Source organism: Girardinichthys multiradiatus, chromosome 6 (genome assembly GCF_021462225.1).
Source record: "Girardinichthys multiradiatus isolate DD_20200921_A chromosome 6, DD_fGirMul_XY1, whole genome shotgun sequence".
In the NCBI taxonomy this organism is placed as follows: domain Eukaryota; kingdom Metazoa; phylum Chordata; class Actinopteri; order Cyprinodontiformes; family Goodeidae; genus Girardinichthys; species Girardinichthys multiradiatus.
The window spans coordinates 29,520,733-29,541,172 of record NC_061799.1 but is presented as its reverse complement, the minus strand read 5'-3'; the positions used below and the strand labels follow the sequence as shown (position 1 = coordinate 29,541,172).

General features: G+C 37.9%; 1 protein-coding gene across 3 annotated transcripts in view; it reads right to left on the bottom strand.

The window, feature by feature from the left end:
* Window positions 1–253: 253 nt before the first annotated feature.
* Window positions 254–20,440, bottom strand: part of mmp16b (matrix metallopeptidase 16b (membrane-inserted)) — a 57,896-nt gene continuing 37,709 nt past the window's right edge. For all 3 annotated transcript variants that reach the window (XM_047367289.1, XM_047367288.1, XM_047367287.1), the window contains 5 exons: window positions 19,799–20,016; window positions 19,570–19,708; window positions 14,552–14,702; window positions 9,950–10,065; window positions 254–7,043 (listed from right to left, as the gene is read on the bottom strand). In XM_047367289.1, coding sequence (XP_047223245.1) covers window positions 6,682–7,043; window positions 9,950–10,065; window positions 14,552–14,702; window positions 19,570–19,708; window positions 19,799–20,016 — 986 coding nt within the window. In that variant the 3' untranslated portion in view covers window positions 254–6,681. The remainder of the gene's footprint in view (window positions 7,044–9,949; window positions 10,066–14,551; window positions 14,703–19,569; window positions 19,709–19,798; window positions 20,017–20,440) is intronic.

Here is a 20,440-nt window from a genome sequence, read left to right as displayed (position 1 = left end):
TCACAACCTTACGAACATGGTAGGCAGACTTTTGAGGTTTGGTACCCTTTGCTTTTAAATTCCAAAGAATTGTGGGCTCTATTTGTCATTTCAGACCCAGCAGGAGATTCGTAGACCCAGTTGAATAAAATTTTAAAGTTGTCTGGAGACTTTTTAAGTAGTAAAATGGCACATTGTTTGATTTTATGGTATGTTTTCTTTGCAGTTCTAATTTTTTATGTGCACAAAACTGAAAGAAAGAGTTGTTTTCCCACTTGCTTAATGAAATGTTTTACTGTGTAAATGTCAGTGTGAGAGGTACAGTTACACATTTTGATTTATTGGTTACATCCACAAATTACCCAATTTTACCATATTCCACGTTTTTATATGTACAATTCTGCGATTCCAAACACATTTTCCACACTGAGGTCTGGGTTCGGATCAACTCACTGTTTTGTCCTCATCTGGAACAAAAAAAAGTGTGGAACTTGATTGTTTGTGTGAGAGCCTCACATCCAGACAAATTTAGTATGCACTTCTTTTATTTACAACACAAAGCATTTTTATCTATTGAGTCGGTTAAAAGAAAAGGAAAAAATGTCCAAAACAGACAGTAAAGAGCCTGGCTTGTACAGTATATACATATAATGCAGTAATGTTAACGTCTTATACAATTTGTCTGTGAGAATGGACTTCACATATCTGCATACAGCATCCAGAGTGCAGCAATTGCTCCTTGTCTTTTCTTCTTTACACTCTCTGGTGTAGCAACAGCTGTCTAATTAGTCCCATCCGCTTCCTTTAATGTCACTCCAAATTAGCCCTAATGCTTAGCAGCAAGTGTCAAGGCAGACTTAAAAAAAGGAAAAGCATTAAAGAGTCAACCAAGATGCATGGAGACAGATACTAGAAGTTGGGTTTTAAAAATAAGCAAGAAACCTTTGTCCAACCTCTAATGAGTTATGTCTACCAGAAAATTTAAAGATTTGTTGACCATGAAAAACTGTTTTCATATGGAAGATAAGCTGGAGTCTGCCGAACTAAAATAAAATCTGTTTTAAACTTTACTCAATGGACAGCTTCTTCCCCTCAATGCAATGCAAGACTTGAGAAAGGATAATGTCAAAAATATACAGTACAAACTCCCCTAATTGGTCATGTTTAACTCACATTATCAGGAGTCCTCAGCCATTAGCAAACAAACTCACACGACATCAAGCACAACACAGAGTCAAAGGCTTTGCCCCCATCTTTAGGTTACACCTGTTGTGGATCAATGTGGGCTGATCCAAACTGTTCCCAAATGTTTTATTTTAGTGTTTATAGAATTGAACGATGAAGACTGGAACAGCAATAAGGAGAGCTTTTACAAAAGTCAAAAGACGACTATTTGAAACCGCTAAACTGAAATTGCTAAAACAGTCCTGTCATTGAATGAAAGAGACAAAGATGGCTAGAATAGCGATTAATGGTTGACAAATGACATCTTAATTCAAATCTGCATGCATCAGCTTTTACTGTACGTATGTTTTTATCTATTACAAATGATGAAGACTAAATGTCAAACTAATCAACCACAGTTCCCTTAGGGCTCCTCTAGGTAACAGATATAGAACATTTTGAGTTTATGATGTGCTTTAAAACATCTCCGCCTTGACGTCAGTAAAAGATAATATTAGGTTTCCTGTACAGCTGACGGCCATTTTAACAGATCAAAATCAGTGAACACAAATATTTAAAGAAGTCACAAAGGATCTACCAAACACACCACACAGCAATATTGTAATAATCCCCCAAGGTTTAAAACAAAGCACGAAAGATCAGAAAGGTCAGTTCCCTCAGTTTAAGAAATTATGTGCAGGGATTTGCAATCCAATTTCTTTAGTTTAGTTAATGTTATGCAGGTCTAAATAAAAGAGGATTTTGTGGAACATCAATTTGTCTTACATCTTTCACATCTTTACATTCACTTCCATTGAGAATAGTGCATGTGTATTTGAATCAAGGGTGCAAAATTCAGAATTCTGCTGCGTTAAAACATGGCACAATAGTTTTACCATGACGTTTTCATCTTGTTTATTTATTTTTTGGTTTTTTCATAATTAAACATCAACTGACCACTTGGAATATAAATTTCAGGGGCTCTGTGAGTGCCCCCAAGTTGTCAATTAATCATTAGCAGAATTAATCAAAAACTAGGTCATGCTGTCAGTTTTACTTGCAGTTTCAAGCATCCAGCATATCAAGGTGAGAGAAGCATCTGCATAGCATAGTGTGAGTTTAGGTAAGTTTATATTTGGGTCATTTGTGCAATATTTTAGTTACAGTTGAATCAGTTCTGTAGCAGCAACACTGGACATATACTTTACATTTGGACATATACGTTCTTGCCAGATGACGAATAATTAACGTTTGACTGACAATATTGGGCTGAGAATTGATGCCAAGGAGAGTGAATCTTCATTGTCTCAATAGTGCAGAATGTTTGCATTACTTTCAAGTCATTGCTGCAATATTTGCATGGCACCTCCATACATTTTGTAGCAGTGGGGCAAATATATCATCGCTAAACTCATTCCACGAAATGTTTTTAAGTTGAGAAATCTGTAGCAGTCAGCGTAGCTGGACATATAGTATTGGATGCGTCAAAAGGTGATGTTAGAATTGTATTAACTGGAAGCAGCATATCTTCATGCAGTACATAAATGATACCCATCATTTTAACTTTTCAACAAACCATCCAACCACTGTGAAACAAAAAAAGACCTCGCAAACATTCTAAATCAAATTTCCCTTCCAAACAAGAATGGGCAGTTATCACGTTGTTTATCATTATTGGGACATATTTTTATCATAAGAATTTTTATATATCTTTTCAACGATTAATTGTAATTGATGATGTTTACAAACCCAAAAACTGACAGTATTGTCGGGGTTGTTACTTCAAGATCATCAGTACACATCATTGTATTAAAAAAGTTAATTAACTGCAGTAATTTCATTGTTTAGCAATAAAATCAGACATCTTAATGTAACAGGTGTCCTGAAGTAGCCTGTCTCTTAATGGGTAGTTTTTTTTTTAATACCAGTATTTGTGTGTCTGGGGCTTCGACTTTGGTGAAATCCAGTCACGGCCTGACAATCAATTGCCAAAATAAACTGAGTACTTTTTAAATATTTGTCATACTACCTTTTTGCTTATCACTATACATATAACAAAATATCAGTATCAAGTTTTAAACACATAACACATGAAAAAAATGGTTAAAAAAAACTCCCTTTCCTGCTCAATCTAGCTCGATTTTACAACAGAGAGTTTATGTTTTGTTACATAGATTAATTTCACTGATTAAGTTAGTTGAAACATTATAAGATTTACATATACAGCTGTATTGTATATATATATGTATATATATATATATGTGTGTACAGAATATATGAAATGTCAAGGTTCATAATACATATTTAGAATTGCGTTCAGCAGATTTAATTTAGCTGATTTTGGCTTTCCAATATGCCATTTGAATCCAACAATATTTCATTGGTTCTAAACATTTATTAGTAATTTAGTAACCTAACGAACCATATGTATTTGTATAATGTTTAACTGTGGTTACAGTATATAAAACAGAAGACACAGGCAATATTGGTTAGAACATTTCCCTAAAAACACAAAACTCCAGCCAACAGTAAGTTTAGAACAACAATTTAAGTCCTGTTAAAGCTAGAAATGCATTCTTAAAAGCAGTGCAATTCAGCAAAAAAAAAAAAACACCTTGTTGCAAAGCTTTGTAAGAAGAAGGATGATGAACATAAAGTTGAAGGGCTTCTGGTAATAAAAGTTGCAGGGATTTTTTCCCCTTCTCTTGTCCTTGCTCACTATTTCCTCTGTTAGGCATGGACCGGTATGAGACTAACGTTCATATATTTAAAACAAATATGGCAAACCTGATATTTCTATTCCTTTCAAATAAAGGCAAACTGGTTTCTACTGATGTGAAAATCATATACAGGACTATAACATTTATGATATTATTTTCTGTACTTATATCTATATTCTTAAAACTACAAACAACTCTATAAAAAATGTGACCATTGCCATTTTTTTTTTGTTTTAGAATTTTTTTACATCACTATGGAGGTTATCCTCTATATGAGTATTTCCTTGAGTGTAATAAACATTTTTGTTTCTTCTATAAACTACTGACAAAATAAAAATACTATTTTGGATACATTTACTTGCATAAAAAAATGGCCAGAAAAAAATTCAATGTTTTCAGACTTCAATTAATGAAAATAAAACCTGATTTTATTCAATAAAAAAAAAAAACAACGCTAATGTAGTACTTTGGGAAGAGTTCAGAAATCTATAATTGGTAAAACAACCCTGGTTAAAAAATCAGCTTTCACGTCTCCTGCCTTGTTCTCCACCAGTCTTTCACTTGTTTGATAGGTCCGGGTGATTATCTATCATTACCTTGTTATGTAGAATGATGTTTGCTTGTGTCGGCATTCAAAACAAACTGCTGTGCTGTCGTACATGCAGAGATGCTGATTTTAAAACGTTGCACTGGTCTCTTTAATTGTTTTCCACAAGTGCAGGTATAAAGTTCTTTATTTTTAATACATACACTTAAAAAGCTATAGTATTAACAACCCTTAAATTTTGTTGTGCTTATCAGTAGACGTACCTTGCGTAAAATATATCTTTTTGCTATTCCTCTGTATGCAAAGTAACACTGGAAGTGTAACAACAGGGTTATGTTCAAGAACAAACTAAATGTACAGACTGCCTTTTTAGAGAAACAATAGAAACTGATTTGTAGATGCAAGCTGTTATTTTTTTTGTTTTTCATTTTTTCGTTGTGTTTCACACAACGTACACAAGCTTCTCCTTTGTTACTCCACTGAGTGAGACAGAGAACATGTGCAAGGGGAGAAGCGCAGCAGAGGACATGTGCCGTGTTTATTTGATATGCAAACATTCTATGATGTCATTTAGTTGTCCATACTGCCTACATGTCATTGACTGGTATTCAGCGGCCTAAGGCAGGGCTGTCTAAAGTACGGCGCACAACCCTAATTCAAGAATAGCACAAATTTAGCCCAGCACCACATGCGGTGAGGCAGATGGATCTCCAAGATAGCGAACACTTCAGTTTTATTGTTTAGCAGGTATGAATAGGAAAAAATACAAAATTTTGCAACTCATGAGTACTTTCCACTTGACCATTTTGGCCGGCGGGGAAAAGGTTTTCATACCACTAATCCAACAGGGAAAGGGGACATGCTTAATTTGAAGCGAACAACTGGTAACTCAAAAAGCCTGGGTTGAGCCTGCAGGTGATTACTTAACATACACATTTGTTTTCTAGTTGAGAGAAAAGTGTAGTAGTCTTTCAGTAAACAACAAGTTGAGGAGCAGTATTGCTGCATTACTTTGGTCATTCGGACCCTTTCTCAGTCTCATTAAAAAGGACTTCACTTGTAAAAATGATATGATGGAAAGTTTTAGAAGTTTTGGAAGAAAAACTATTTAAAATCTCAGTAAACTTTGATAGGGGGAACCGGCCCATGCCTACTTCTGACCCAAACACTTGGCACACTTTAAGGAAAAGTGGCTAAACTGGTTTATGTGAAGAAAAATAAACAATCATAAATAATAGCAGGGTTCTGTACTTATATAATAAAGGTGATTTTTCATTCTTTCACACATACACACATACACAAAACCCTCATTCTCTTGTGAGGCTGCAAATAAAAGCTGATCTTTGCCAGCTGACATTTTTAAGATCTCCTCTGTGGACCAAAATGTCCTCATCTACTGGTTTAACTTTGCATTTGAGCAGTAGAAATTATTTCACATGCATTTTCGGTCTTCCTGCCATGTCACTCAGTATCCATCCTCCGCACCAGTGAAACAGAAGGAGAAATAATTGAAGCAATCTGTGATTAAGGCAGTCTTATTAATATTGCAGAGTGGTTTTTGTTTTTTATTATTTTGGCCACTGTTGGAGAGACAGACTGTCACAACAGTCACGGGTTTCTTCTGCTCCTTCTTTTCGCCCTTACAGAGAAGATGAGTAGGTGTGAACAGTAACCGTGAAAGAAAATCAGAGTGTGATCCAAAACGTTAGATCCACAGAAGAAGAATTTCCGATCGAAAACAACGTCAAGCTGTAATCCTCTTTGGAAGCAAACGTCATATTTGGTTTATGTATGGTATTCGTATCCCCTTATGGTGAATTATGTTTTACAGGGATCCTAGACTAAAGAAGAAGCACAACTCAAGACGATGGAATTAAGCGAAGTAGAAGCCTAGACCTCATTTGTCCTCTGAAGTTAGTGCTAGGGGCTTTTTAAGCGGCGTGCAGAGATGGGGACCGATACAGATCCCAGTAGATTAGTTCTGTCTCACTTAACTGAGTTCATTTCGAGATCCAAAGAAAAATCAAAGCAGATACATAAATATTAGTAGGACAAAGAAGATGAAGCTCTGCCACTGTCTTCTACTGAGGTCAGCTGATGGTTCCCCTTCCTTGCAGCTCACCCTTTCCATGTTCCAGCTGTTCTGAGATCTGCCCAACTGGCAAATCTCATGTACTGTACTTCTTTACAGTCCTTCAAATTATAGGGCTTTAAGCAACAACTAGGCCTTTATCAGAGCTCCACACTAGTCTCTATACATCAAAAGTCTCTTCAGACCCACTCCTGCATGGAGCGCTTGCAGTACAGTATGTGACGCTGCGTGCTCTTCCTCCTGAACTGGAAAACGGTGTAGAGGAGGACCATCATGCACAGCGCCAGGACGCAAGGAATGGCAATGGCCACAGCCTTCTCCGTACCCCCTACGCTGTCCAGTTTGATGACGACATCCACATCGTTGTTGTCGCAGTGCCTTTCATCCGCTGCTGGGGGATTCCAGCCCCAGTCGGGGTCAGCGGGGAGCCCGTCGCAGCCCATAAAGTCCCTCAGAATAGACCTGGGGTAGCCGGGCTCCACACGAAGCAGCTGGTTGTTAAATTTCCAGTACTCCTTTCCCTTGTAGAAGTAGGTGAAGCCTGCAAAAAAGTTAGCTTTGTTAGTATTAGGATTAAATATTAGCCTTGTTATGGTTGTCCGGTTAAGTTTTTCTGCTGTATTATTTGAGATAACAGTATATCATTCTGGGATTTTAGGCATACAATCATACCTAAGAAGGAGAACATGACTACTAAAATATTACTGTTAAATGTCTCACTGAAAAATCAGCCAAATGTACACAAGCACATACACACCTGGACAATGGTCACAGCAATAACATGAATCTAACAAAGGTAATAATAAATAGAAATTCTATGAAAATGAATAAATAAAAGTCAGAAATTGCTTTTCAAACATGCTTCAACAGAATTATTTTAAAAAATAAACTCATGAAACAGGCCTGGACAAAAATGACGGTACCCCTGAAAATAATGTGACCAAAGAGACATGTTAAATCAAGGTGTGTCCATTAATTAGCATCAGAGGTGTCTACATTCTTGTAATCAGTCAGTGGGCCTATAAAAAGGGCTACAGGTTGTCACTGTGCTGTTTGGTGACATGGTGTGCACCACACTCAACATGGACTAGAGGAAACGAAGGAAAGAGTTGTCTCAGGAGATCAGAAAGAAAATTAAAGACAAGCATGTTAAAGGTAAAGGTTATAAGACCAGTTCCAAGCAACTTCATGTTTCTGTGACTACAGTTGCACATATTGTTCAGAAATGTAAGATTCATGGGACTGTAGCCAACCTCCCTGGACGTGGCCGCAGGAGGAAAATTGATGACAAATCAAAGAGACAGATGATAGGAACGGTAACAAAAGAGCCTAGAAAAACTTCTAAAGAGATTAAAGGTGAACTTCAAGCTCAAGGAACATTAGTGTCAGATCGCACCATCTGATGTTGTTTGAGGCAAAGTGGACTTAATGGGAGACGACCAAGGAGAACACCATTGTTGAAAACAACTCATAAAAAAACAGACTGGAATTTACCAAACTACATGTTGACAAGCCACAAAGCTTCTGGGAGAATGTCCTATGGACAAATGAGACAAAAATTGAACAATTTGGCAAGGCACGTCAGCTCTATGTTCACAGATGGAAAAATGAAGCATATGAAGAAAAGAAAACTGTCCCTACTGTGAAACATGGAGGAGGTTCTGTTATGTTCTGGGGCTGCTTTGCTGCATCTAGCACAGGGTGCCTTGAATCTGTACAGGGTATAATGAAATCTCAAGACTATCAAGGGATTCTAGAGAGAAATGTGCTGCCCAGTGTCAGAAAGCTTGGTCTCAGTCTCAGGTCATGGGTCTTGCAACAGAATAATGACCCAAAACACACAGCTAAAAACACCCAAGAAGAGGAAAACATTGAACTATTCTGAAGTGGCCTTTGTGAGCCCTGACCTAAATCCTATTGAGCATCTTTGGATGCAGCAGAAAAATGCCATCTGGAAAAGGTACCCTTCAAACCTGAGACAACTGGAGCAGTTTGCTCATTAAGAGTGGGGCAAAATACCTGCTGAGAGGTGCAGAAGTCTCATTGACAGTTATTGGAATCGTTTGATTGCAGTTATTGCCTCAAAAGGTCGTGCAACAAAATATTAAGTTAAGGGTACCACCATTTTTGTCCATGCCTGTTTCATGAGTTCATTTTTTAAAACAATTCTGTTGAAGCATGTTTGAAAAGCAATGTCTGACTTTCATTTGTTCATTTTCATAGAAATTATATTCATTATTACCTTTATCAGAGGTTATTTCTGTGACCATTGTGGGTTTTTCTTTCATTAACCGAGGGGTACCAACAATTTTGTCCACGTGTGTAATTATAATATAATATAATATAAAACAGAAATTGCAAATTTTATCTGATAAATTAAAATATGCTTTGAACTGATTGAACTGATTTTCTTTCAGATCTAAGCTGGAACTTCAAAATGTTAAAATTACTTCCACTCAGAAGTAACAAAGATAACACGTTGATACCATTAAAAGACTATTTTATGTCCACACTTATATCTACACTAAATGTAAAAGCATAAAATGCCAAAAAATCAATTGATTATGTATTGCAGTGGCATAATCCAAAACTGGAAAATGTAAAAAAGTCTAACCTTTAATTTGAGTATATTCAGTTGGGATAAAAATCATATATAAGGAAATATTTATGTTAACAAAGTCACCATGTCCCATTTTATTAGCACCGCTACTGTTAATCCTTTAATACAACCCTCTTTTTTATATAGCAATTTAAGGTTTAGCAATTTGTCTTCTTCTTGCCTTTCAGAAGGCTGGAGCACAAAGATGATAAATGTCTACAGTATATGGGTCTTGGAACTTTGATGGTCATGGAAGAAGGTTGATTTTGTGTCTGGTCAACCATTTCTGCGTAGATTTTCTGCGTCATCTTTTTTAGAGCCAGTTTTGACAGTCAGTGATGAGACCTTTTCATTTTTCTGGCAGAGGCCATGAAATCTCCTGGTAGTTCCAAAAAATTCATAATGCCTTGCAATCTAAGGTTCCCAGTGCATTTGGAAGAGAAACAAGCCCACAGCATCACAGATCCTCTACTGTACTTAACAGTGGGCAACTGGTGCTCTTCCACAGATTCAACCTTTGTTGCCCTCCAGACCTCCTATGGAGCGCATCTGACCAATGCACATAGTTACAGTTAAAGTACCAGTAGAGTTTATCAAGCACCACAGGCTAAAATTTGTAACATGTGGATAGATTTTTTTTCTTGTTTTTACTCCCTAACAACCAGTTGGAATGTGGATTGGGTCTAATGGTTTGTATGGAGACCTTTTGACCCCAAAAGTCTTCTTTTCACTGCTGTTCTCTAACAGTGAGCTTTGGAAGTGTTTCCTTGAGCATCCTCCTACAGGTGTGTGAGCATTTATTTCATGTGAATTTTTAGAGGTTCCTACAAGTGTTGGAATCCAGGTACCATTTGCCTTATCCACGAAAGCCCCCTGTGGAGAGTCAGGGATGCCCTTCCAGATGGTAATGGGTTTAGGGTAACCTGGGTCCATGGTCCTCATGTCCTCATTGTACCTCCAATACCTAAAAAAAAAAAAAAGTGATAAATACCAACAATTGTACAGACGATTTGGAGCCTGTCACTTGATAATTGATCCAGTATGGACAAATGCTTTGTTCTCACAAACAAAGAGACTAATTTTCTCTGTTGCTATTGAAAACATTATTAAAACAAAAGCACAAATGTTTAAGTATTGTATTAGGTATTGCACTTTGTTGCCCAAGATGCACACTTTTTGGTAACCAGATAAAAATATGTCAAGCATTTATCTGCAAAATCAGTCATAACTTTTTGCTTGCATTTTCATTTTTTTTTAGTTGTTCATGTTGCTGTATTTGGAAGCTTTCGGACTGCAGCTTCTGGGCATGAATGTGCAGACAGCAGCTAGTTATGTAAAAATTAACTCTGGTCTATGTCTACCAAATCATTTGGCATGAATTTATATTTTATGCTTTTTAGTATTTTATGTATTGTTTTTAAGTATATAATGATTTTTATTGTTTGATGTTTTTGTGTCTGTGCAATTGGCTTTTTGTTATTTTAATGCCTCATGTTTTCTGTACAGCACTTTTGTTGGGGTCGTCTATTTTGGTCAGATAGACCGACTGGCCTGCGCAGTTCGACATGCGCAGCTCAGCATTAATTGCAGCGAACGACATTGAAGCTGACGTCATCAGAGCTATAAAAAGCTGAGAAAACAAAGTTTTCGCCACCATTTCCAGTATGTCTGACAGGATGACGCAACGGAGGTGCATATCTGGAGCGATAAAAGCTCGCAGTTGAACTTTTCCTCCACACAGCAATTCCAGGAAGAGCTTGACAGCTGGAAATCTGTCTGATACAAGAAGGTCAGAAGATTCAAAACCGATCGAAAACCCCGCCGACAGTCCGGCGCAGGTGGAAACACACAGAGGTTTGTTTTCAAGGAGATGAGTTTTCCTCAGTTGATTCAGTCAACCTTAACAGTTCCTCATATTTTCCCCTTTCTGGGCGGATGAGAGGTTTACTATGACACTCAGACCTACAAGCCATCCTCAACTGGTGGTGAGAAGAAATCAACGTCATAGTAATTTCGTTCTTTTTATGTGAAATCAGATAGGTATATTTAGAGGTCTGGGCAGGGTGAGGCATAGTTTAAGGTGATTTAGAATCACTAGTAGTTAATCCAAGGCATCAACTTGTTGCATGCAATATTGATTAAAGTATTTTATGCTGAGCTGTTTTCATTTACTGTGCAAATGTTGCTGAATTGCGCAGCGCGGATCAGCAAGGTACGTATGTTTTTGTCTGGCGGATCCCAAATCAGCCAGGAGTTAGACGTTGGACTTTTAAAAGTTTTTCATTCAGAGCAACTGCTGTCTGGGCATCGTGGCCTGACCACTCCTTCGTTCCAGTTTTATTACTGGAATTTTCCACTGAGTTCCCACCTCAGAGTTTTATGACCCTTTGTTCGAGATCTGGGGCAATCAGCTGTAAGTGTCAAAGGGGTGCGGCTCCAACGTTCTACCAGCTGATCGCTGCAATCGAGATGCATCAGCACACCAAGAAGGGTTCCCTGTACAGTGGTTCTGCTCCACTTTCCAAGTTAACCAAAATTGCACAATTTGTCCATAAAACTGCGGGTTTGATCTTCATAGAATGCGCATATATTTTCTTTCATTATTATTTTTAGATAGTCATTTTACTCCCATTTGTATAATAGTGCATATTTAGTTAGGTGAAGATTTTTGGACCAGAATAGCAACTGCATTGCTATATGGTTTCAATAAATGTTGACATGTATAAAGAGAAGTGTTTGTGTTTATTTCGTGCAAGAGTGATTTATCTATCAAAATAAGGTCAAAGTTCCTGCACCGATCAGTGGAGCAGTTGATTAAACAGTGACATTTAGCGTGGTTCTGGTTAATAATGATCAATCGTTAATTATAACTAACTAATTATAATTATTAAGTGCTTCTGAGCTCAAAATCACAGTACCAGAGTGCATCTCTGATTTCTATTTGTAAGCAATGATTTTTAATTAAGACCTTTTTTTCTGAATTATTATTTTTAATTATAATTTTTGATAAATATTAATTAATCAAGAATCATAATCCTTACACTTTGGCCCCTGTTATAATTTAAAGTGTTTTACAAATAAAGCTGAACTGGATTGGACTGGAATAAGTTTTTCTCGCCAAAACCGACTTTTATCAATCATATTTACCAATGCATTAGTATGTAATGGCAATAAAATAAATATTTCAAATTTGCCAATGCTGTGGCATGTTTTGTTAAAACCTCCTTCAATATTTCTAATGGGCCCATTCTTAACTTAAAGGAATTTCAAACGTTGATAAAACCTATGGACCAACACTTGGCCATCTCTTAACTTAGTCCTGAATATTTAGTGACCAAAAAAAACCTAATTTCACATGACTGAAAAATGCAATCAGTCAGTCATCCACGGCATGTTTGTCTGCAATGCAGATTAGCCTCAGAAGTTTTTGTGACTGATGTACTCCTCACACACTGCTTCGCAAACCTGTCAAACTACCAACCAAAAGGCCATTTGAATTAGATCACCATCAGCCCCCTGTTGAAAAATATTAGCACAGCATCCCTTTTTTCAACAGTCTGTTACACCTAGACTGAGATGAGAATGTGTTTTGTCAGCTCCCTCCACAGAGTCCTTTGACCTTTCAGGATATGATTTATCTCAACAGCTGAACATGTGAGTCAGACTGGCATATTCTCATACTGTACAACTACTGCAAGCCACATAGATAAACAACAGATCTTCGCATTAAGGTATTCTGGACAGACTCCAAAAATACTTCTTAGGTCCCTTTAAGCCAAACTAACACCTGGTCCCATAAAGGTGTAAGTTGCAATGAAAATATGCACTCATGTTTAGAGAAAATGGCCCTCTTGGTTTGTAGGAATGTAAAATAGAGAAGTTTTTATGAAACTATATTAAAATGTTACCATGCGAGAAATCAACACCAACAAATCGAAATAACTGTTGGCTTCTTCGGTTCTTAACTTATCTGAGATTGATTCAGATAAAAGATTACAATTTATATTTGATTTATTTTCATAAATCAAATATAAATTGTAATTCTTCAAAAAGCAACCAGCTGCTGGATCATTTGGTTTTCCCCAAATGCTGTGTTTATGGTGAAGTTAGAAAGTTTTAGATAGGGATGTAATGGCGCATCCAGGTTGGAGAACAGACCATAAAAAATATTTCAGCCAGCACATGTTGATATGCAAGACACTTAACTTCAAGCTGCCTTCATATTCAATATTGCAATAACGGTTACGATTCACTACATAGTGCAGCTCTAATTAGGATCGTACTTGACTGAGCTCCAAGACAAAGACTGCAGAACAGACTGATCAAACATGGAGTGAAAATATTATATTTAGCTTTGTATTTGTTAATATATACAGTACTGTGCAAAAGTTGTAGCCAGGTGTGCAAAAATGCTATAAACAAACACCGTTCAAAAATGGAAGAGTTCATTTATTTTCATCAATCATCAAAATGCAGTGAATGAACAAAAGAGAAATCTAAATTAAATCAATATTTGGTGTGAGCACCCTTTGCCTTCAAAACAGCATCAATTCTTCTAGGTACACTTGCACACAGTTTTTGAAGGAACTCGGCTGGTAGGTTGTTTCAAACATCTTGGAGAACTAACCACAGATCTTCTGTGGATGTAGGCTTTCTCACATCCTTCTGTCTCTTCATGTAATCCCAGACACACTTAATGATGTTATATATATATATATATATATATATATATATATATATATATATATATATATATATATATATATAGCCTTATAAAGCCTTATAAATGGGGTTGGGACCATCAGTTGTGTTGTGCAGGAGGTGGATACAGTACACAGCTGATAGTCCTACTGAATAGACTGTTAGAATTTGTATTATGGCAAGAAAAAAGCAGCTAAGTAAAGAAAAACGAGCCCTTACAGACATCCAGGCTGTGTAAGGGCTACTTGACCAAGAATGAGAGTGATGGGGTCCTGTGCCAGATGACCTGGCCTCCACAGTCACCAGACCTGAACCCAATCGAGATGGTTTGGGGTGAGCTGAACCGCAGAGTGAAGGCAAAAGGGCCAACAAGTGCTAAGCATCTCTGGGAACTCCTTCAAGACTGTTGGAAAACCATTTCAGGTGACTACCTCTTGAAGCTCTTCAACAGAATGCCAAGAGTGTGCGTAGCAGTAATCAAAGCAAAAGGTGGCTACTTTCAAGAACCTAGAATATAAGACATATTTTCAGTTGTTTCACACTTTTTTGTTCAGTATATAATTCCACGTGTTAATTAATAGTTTTGATGCCTTCAGTGTGAAGCTACAATATTCATAGTTATGAAAATAAAGAAAACTCTTTGAATGAGAAGGTGTGTCCAAACTTTTGGTGTGTGCTGTATATAGTATATATATATATATGGGCACTGAGGAGAAAAGACGGAACTGGAGCTAATGATCCAAACAAACCTGTCTCCTTTGAAGAAGTAGGTCTTAGCGACATCTTCCCACCAGACGGCCGTCTCAATACTCTGTGTGGGCATTCCGCTCCCGAACAGAGAGATGTCCTGAGGGTAAGAAGGCTGAAGATGCCGATCCTTGAATACCCAAAAACGATTTCCTAAACATTAAAAAAAAAGTTAGCATGCACGATAACCTGAAAACACACTAAATAAAAAACTGCAGGATTTCTGCTCGCTCATCTCCCTCTTTGAGGGTTATTTCTCTTCATGAGATTTTAGACCAGATGTTTCATGAGCTCGTTTAAAGATTATCTGCGCAGCACAGAATCTAAGCTTGATGGTGCTCTAAAGGCAACTCTGCTGAGTTTTGTTGTTTTGAGGCTTATTGAAGTTATCGTTGCGTTTAATTCAGTTTGATCATAACTGCCTCGGGCAGACGGAGGAAAGCTGTTGAGGTTTATGTGTGTGTGTGTGTGTGTGGGTGTGTGTGTGTGCTACAATAGGTGGCTAGATGCTAACTGCTAACGTGCACACACCCACGAGTACACACATAGCAAAGTACCTGTGAGTGAATAAATAAAGTATGAGGCTCTCCGATCCCACTGGGTGACAGATGTCATGTTAATCTGCCTGCTGGACTGATGTCTCTCTGGGACCTACACCCATTCTCCAACCAGCCAGAAGTCTACAAAAGCTCACCGTGAACCACTGTGTTATCATCTAGTCAAAATGGTATTGTGTGTTTAAGAGCTCACAGTTCAATTTATATCAGTTAAGACATTTGTTCTAAATTGATATATTTTTAATGCACCAATGCCACCACTGTCACATTACAAACACACATTTTAATGTATTTCTTTGGGATTTTATGTGATGGTCCAACAGAAAGTAATGATACAAAGAAAATGATACATGGGTTTCAACTTTTATTTTTAACAAATGAGTCTTACTGAGTGCATATTAACAAACCAGGGTCCAGACTTTGTGGAACCACATTTTGCTGCAAGTAGGGCTGCAGGTATTTTAGGGTATTTTTCTACGAGCTTTGCAGACAAAAGCAAAGACCTTTGAGCATCTCTGCAGATGCAGATTGCTGCGTCCTCTACATGGCTTATGGCTAACTGGAGACAGGACTTTTTGTGGCCCTCTTCTAAAAGGTTGTCAAGGACAGATTTCTGGAGGGCATGACTTATAGTTGCCCTGTCAGCAGATTCTCCCAAAGGACCTGTGCATTTCTATAGCTCCTCCAGAGTTACCATGGGCCTCTTAGCTATTTCTATGCTCTCCTTGCCCTGACTGTCAGTTTAGGTGTACAGTCATGTCTAGATAGGTTCACAGTAGCTCCAGAATCTAATCTATGATGACGGATTGAGCAACGCTCTATGAGACATTCATAGCTAGAGTAGTTCTGAGGCCTTCACAGAACTGCTTTGATTATACTGAGATTACACTCTGCTGCAATGGACTCTATTTATGAATAAATTGGCTTCTAATGGGCAATTGTTTGCACTAGTGAATTTTATGTGGAATTTGTATTCAGTGGCTTAATACAAATCCACGTCAAAAAGCTGACATTTTCATTTGTAAAAACATTTAAATAATTCAATTCAGTTTTATTTATATAGCGCCAATTCACAACACATGTTGTCTCAAGTCACTTCACAACAGTCAGGTACATACATTCCAATTAATCCTAACCATTGAACAGTGCAGTCAGAGTTAGTTATTTATTCAAATTGGATAAAAGGTTTTTCTGTCTAAGGAAACCCAGCAGATTGCATCCAGTCAGTGACTTGCAGCATTCCCTCATACTGAGCATGCATGTAGCGACAGTGGAGAGGAAAAACTCCCTTTTAACAGGAAGAAACCTCCAGCAGAACCAGGCTCAGTGTTAGTGGCCATCTGCCACGACCGACTGGGGGTTTGAGAGAACAGAGCAGAGACACAAAGAGAACAAAGAAGCACTGATCCAGAAGTACTTTCTATGGGAAGGAAAAGTAAATGTTAATGGATGTAGCTCCTTTAGTCGTTTCACCTAAAAAGAAAGAACAGATTAACCTTGAAAACTGGCTCAGAGTTTGAGTCTGAAAGAGAGCACATATAATTAGTTACAGTAAAAGCTCAGTCAGTTGCCATGTCTAGGAGAGAGAAAGGGTTAAACACTAAAAGACAGAGCCATGTGGATCATCGGTAGAGGGCGAGCATTAAGTCGTTGCCAGCAGAAGCTTGGTCGACGCCCTCCTCCAGAAAGGTGTCACAGGTAGACACAGAGTCAGGCCAGGTGTAGCTTCTAGGAAGAGAAAAGAGAGAGAACATAAAGTTAAAAGCTGAAATAACAGCAGATAATGCAAAATTGGAGAGTATTGTGAGAATGTAATGAAAAGGGTGAAAGAGTTCAGTATGTCCTCCAGCAGCCTAAGCCTATAGCAGCATAACTACACAGAAAGTTTCAGTTCAGATTATTTAGTTAAACGGCGCTTATTTTCAACAATGTCGTCTCAAGGAACCCCACAAAGGGTCCCACTGATGGCCATTATTATACTAAAAACCACAAGGATTGGGATACCTCACTCTGTCAGATTGATTATAACCATTGGAAAATAGAAGGGGTCATACAGGTAGCAGAAATGGAGGGTGTGTTTGCACCTCAACCATAACTGAGCCAATTTAGGCTAAATCTGACTCCCCCTTACTCCATCCAACAGGGAGGGAGGAAGGCTCCCTCCCTGATAAACTAAGCCACTAAAACTATAAGCTTTATCAAAAAGGAAAGTTTTAAGCCTAGCCTTAAAAGTAGACAGAGTGTCCGCCTCACGGACAAAACCAGGAGTTGGTTCCACAGGAGAAGAGCCTGATAACTAAAAGATCTGCCTCCCATTCTACTTCTAGAGACTCTAGGAACCACCAGTAAACCTGCAGTCTGAGAACGAAGTGCTCTGTTAGGAACATATGGAACAATCAGATATCTGATGTATGATGGAGCTAGATCATTAAGGGCTTTATATGTGAGGAGGACAATTTTAAATTCTATTCAGGATTTAACAGGGAGCCAATGGAGGGAAGCTAAAGTAGGAGAAATATGATCTCTATTTTTAATTTTCATCAGAACTCTTGCTGCAGCATTTTGAATCAGCTGAAGGCTTTTAACTGCTTTTTGTGGACATCCTGATAGTAAAGAATTACAATAGTCCAGCCTTGAAGTAACAAATGCATGGACTAGTTTTTCAGCGTCACTCCTGGATAGGATATTTCTAATTTTGGCAATGTTCTGGAGATGAAAGAAGGAAATCCTAGAAACCTGTTTAATATGGGATTTAAATGACATGTCCTGGTTAAAAATAACACCAAGGTTTTTTACCGGAGGTCAATTTAATGCCATCCAGGTTAAGTGATTGACTAAGCAGTTTCTTTTTTAAAGACTCCGGTCCAAAGACGACAACTTCCGTCTTGCCTGAATTTAGAAGCAAAAAATGTAAAGTCATCCAAGTTTTTATATCTTCAAGACATGCTTGTAGTCTACCTAACTGGTTGGGCTCATGGATAAGTAAAGCTGAGTATCATCAGCGTAACAGTGAAAATTTATCCTATGCTGCCTGATAATTTCACCAATTGGAAGCATATATATATAGTAAAGAGAATTGGCCCAAGTACTGAACCCTGTGGTACTCCACAATTAACCCTGGAGTTTAAAGATGATTTATCATTTACATGAACAAACTGGAATCTGTCAGACAAATAAGATTTAAACCAGCCTAGTGCTGTTCCCCTGACCCCTACAGCATATTCCAGCCTTTTTAAGAGAATATTGTGGTCGACTGTATCAAATGCAGCACTGAGATCTAACAGAACCAGTACAGACACAAGTCCATTATCTGAGGTCATAAGAATATCATTAGTGACTTTCAGCAGAGCTGTTTCAGTGCTATGATGAGCTCTGAACCCTGACTGAAACTCTTCAAACAGGTCATTGCTGTGTAAATGCTCACACATTTGATTAGCAACTATTTTCTCAAGAATTTTATATAAGAATGGAAGATTGGATATAGGTCTGTAATTTTTCAAGTCATCTTGATCAAGCGAAGGTTTCTTAAGTAAAGGTTTAATTACAGCTACCTTAAAAGCCTGTGGTACATATTCATTTACTAAAGATAGATTAATCATATCTAAAATGGGGCTGGTAATCAGAGGGAACACTTCCTTAAATAATTTGGTTGGGATTGGGTCTAACATACAAGTTAAAGGTTTAGATGAAGCTAATATTTCTGATAACTCAGGAAGCTCCACAGGATCAAAGCAGTCCAAACACAGATCAAGTTCTACAGTTACTTCCAATGTTGTCTCACTTGCTGAGGATGAAGTAATCATCTTCAGGAGTATGTAAGATTTTATTTTTAATAGAATCAATTAATTAAGAAGATTAATTAAGAAGAATCCCATAAAGTCATGACTGCTAAGAGCTAAGGGAATGGATGGCTCGACAGAGCTATGACTCTGTGTAAGTTTAGCAACTGTACTAAAGAGAAACCTAGGATTATTCTTGTTCTCTTCTATTAATGATGAGAAATAAGCTGTTCTGGCTTGGCGAAGTGTCTTTTTATACAACAGTAGGCTTTTTTTCCAGATTAAGTAGGAATCCTCTAGTTGTGTGGAGCACCATTTTCTCTCCAATTTTCTAACATTGTGCTTTAAAGTACGCAGATCTAAATTAAACCAAGGAGCCTGCCTCCTATGAATAATTACCTTCTTTTTAAAGGGGGCTGCATTGTCTAATGCACCACGCAATGATGAAGTAACACTGTATACCAAGCTTCATTTTCACAACAATTCACAATTATGCGATGCTTTCCCGCTATACAATCCAAAAGAAATACAAGGGTTAAGAATACTTCAGAATGGTACTTTAAGTGTGTAGGCGTATCTTTATAAGATGTAGTCCACTGCACCTTATCGTCATCATGTTATTTAATTAATTAACATAATTATGTTAACATAATTAACATAATAAAAGATGGTTCTTTATATTACCTTTAAAAAAGACGAACTTCCCTTCACTATTTTCATACACTGCATCAATTTTGGGGGGCAAGCCTTGCCAGAAGTGATTGATGGGCATGGGGTAGCCTGGGACCACTGAATTGTCCCGGACCCTCCAGAACCACTGGTCCTACAGAAATAAACAGTGTAGAATTATTATTGCCTGAAATTAATGTAAAATTTGGAGGAATGCTTTCCTCATGGTGATAGTTCAATTTACCTTGAAGACAAAAAGCTCCTGTCGGAGGATGGCCAGAGTGTTGAAGCCTCCATCGCAGATGTTCGGCTTGGAGTTGGGGTTGGACGGTTTGGACCCCTGTGGCGGGCGGTGGGGTCTGGCATGTCGATCATGTTTCCGGGGGTCTGAGGGTGGGTGGAAGCGAGGAGGTGGAACTGTAGGTGGAGGGCTGGTGGGATGTGGAGCTTTATCTGGTGGTCCTATAAATACAAACTGCAGTGTTACAACCTGTTCCTTCTGAATCAGAACTTCACTGATGTGTTTTTGTGAGATTTAGCTATTTGAAAGACTGCCCCCGCTGAGAGATATTTTAACCAATGCAACCTTTTCTTTTGGCACTGATTATTTTTTCCTCTTTGCAATCTGTTAGTTGACTCATGTTGCTTTGAAAAACACAGATTGGCTGACATCTTTAACAGCTGACAAATGCTGCTTAATGGCATTCAACCCAGCAAGACTGATGGGTCAGCATTTGCAAGAGTGACGAAGTTTCAGAGCTGTTGTGTGATGTGGTGCATCTTTATTAGTGTTGGAACAGTGTAATACATGCAAACTGTTCAAAATCAGAAATCAGCCAAGTTTGTACAAACAAACAAGGAATTTGACCAGTACACTTTGCTCTCA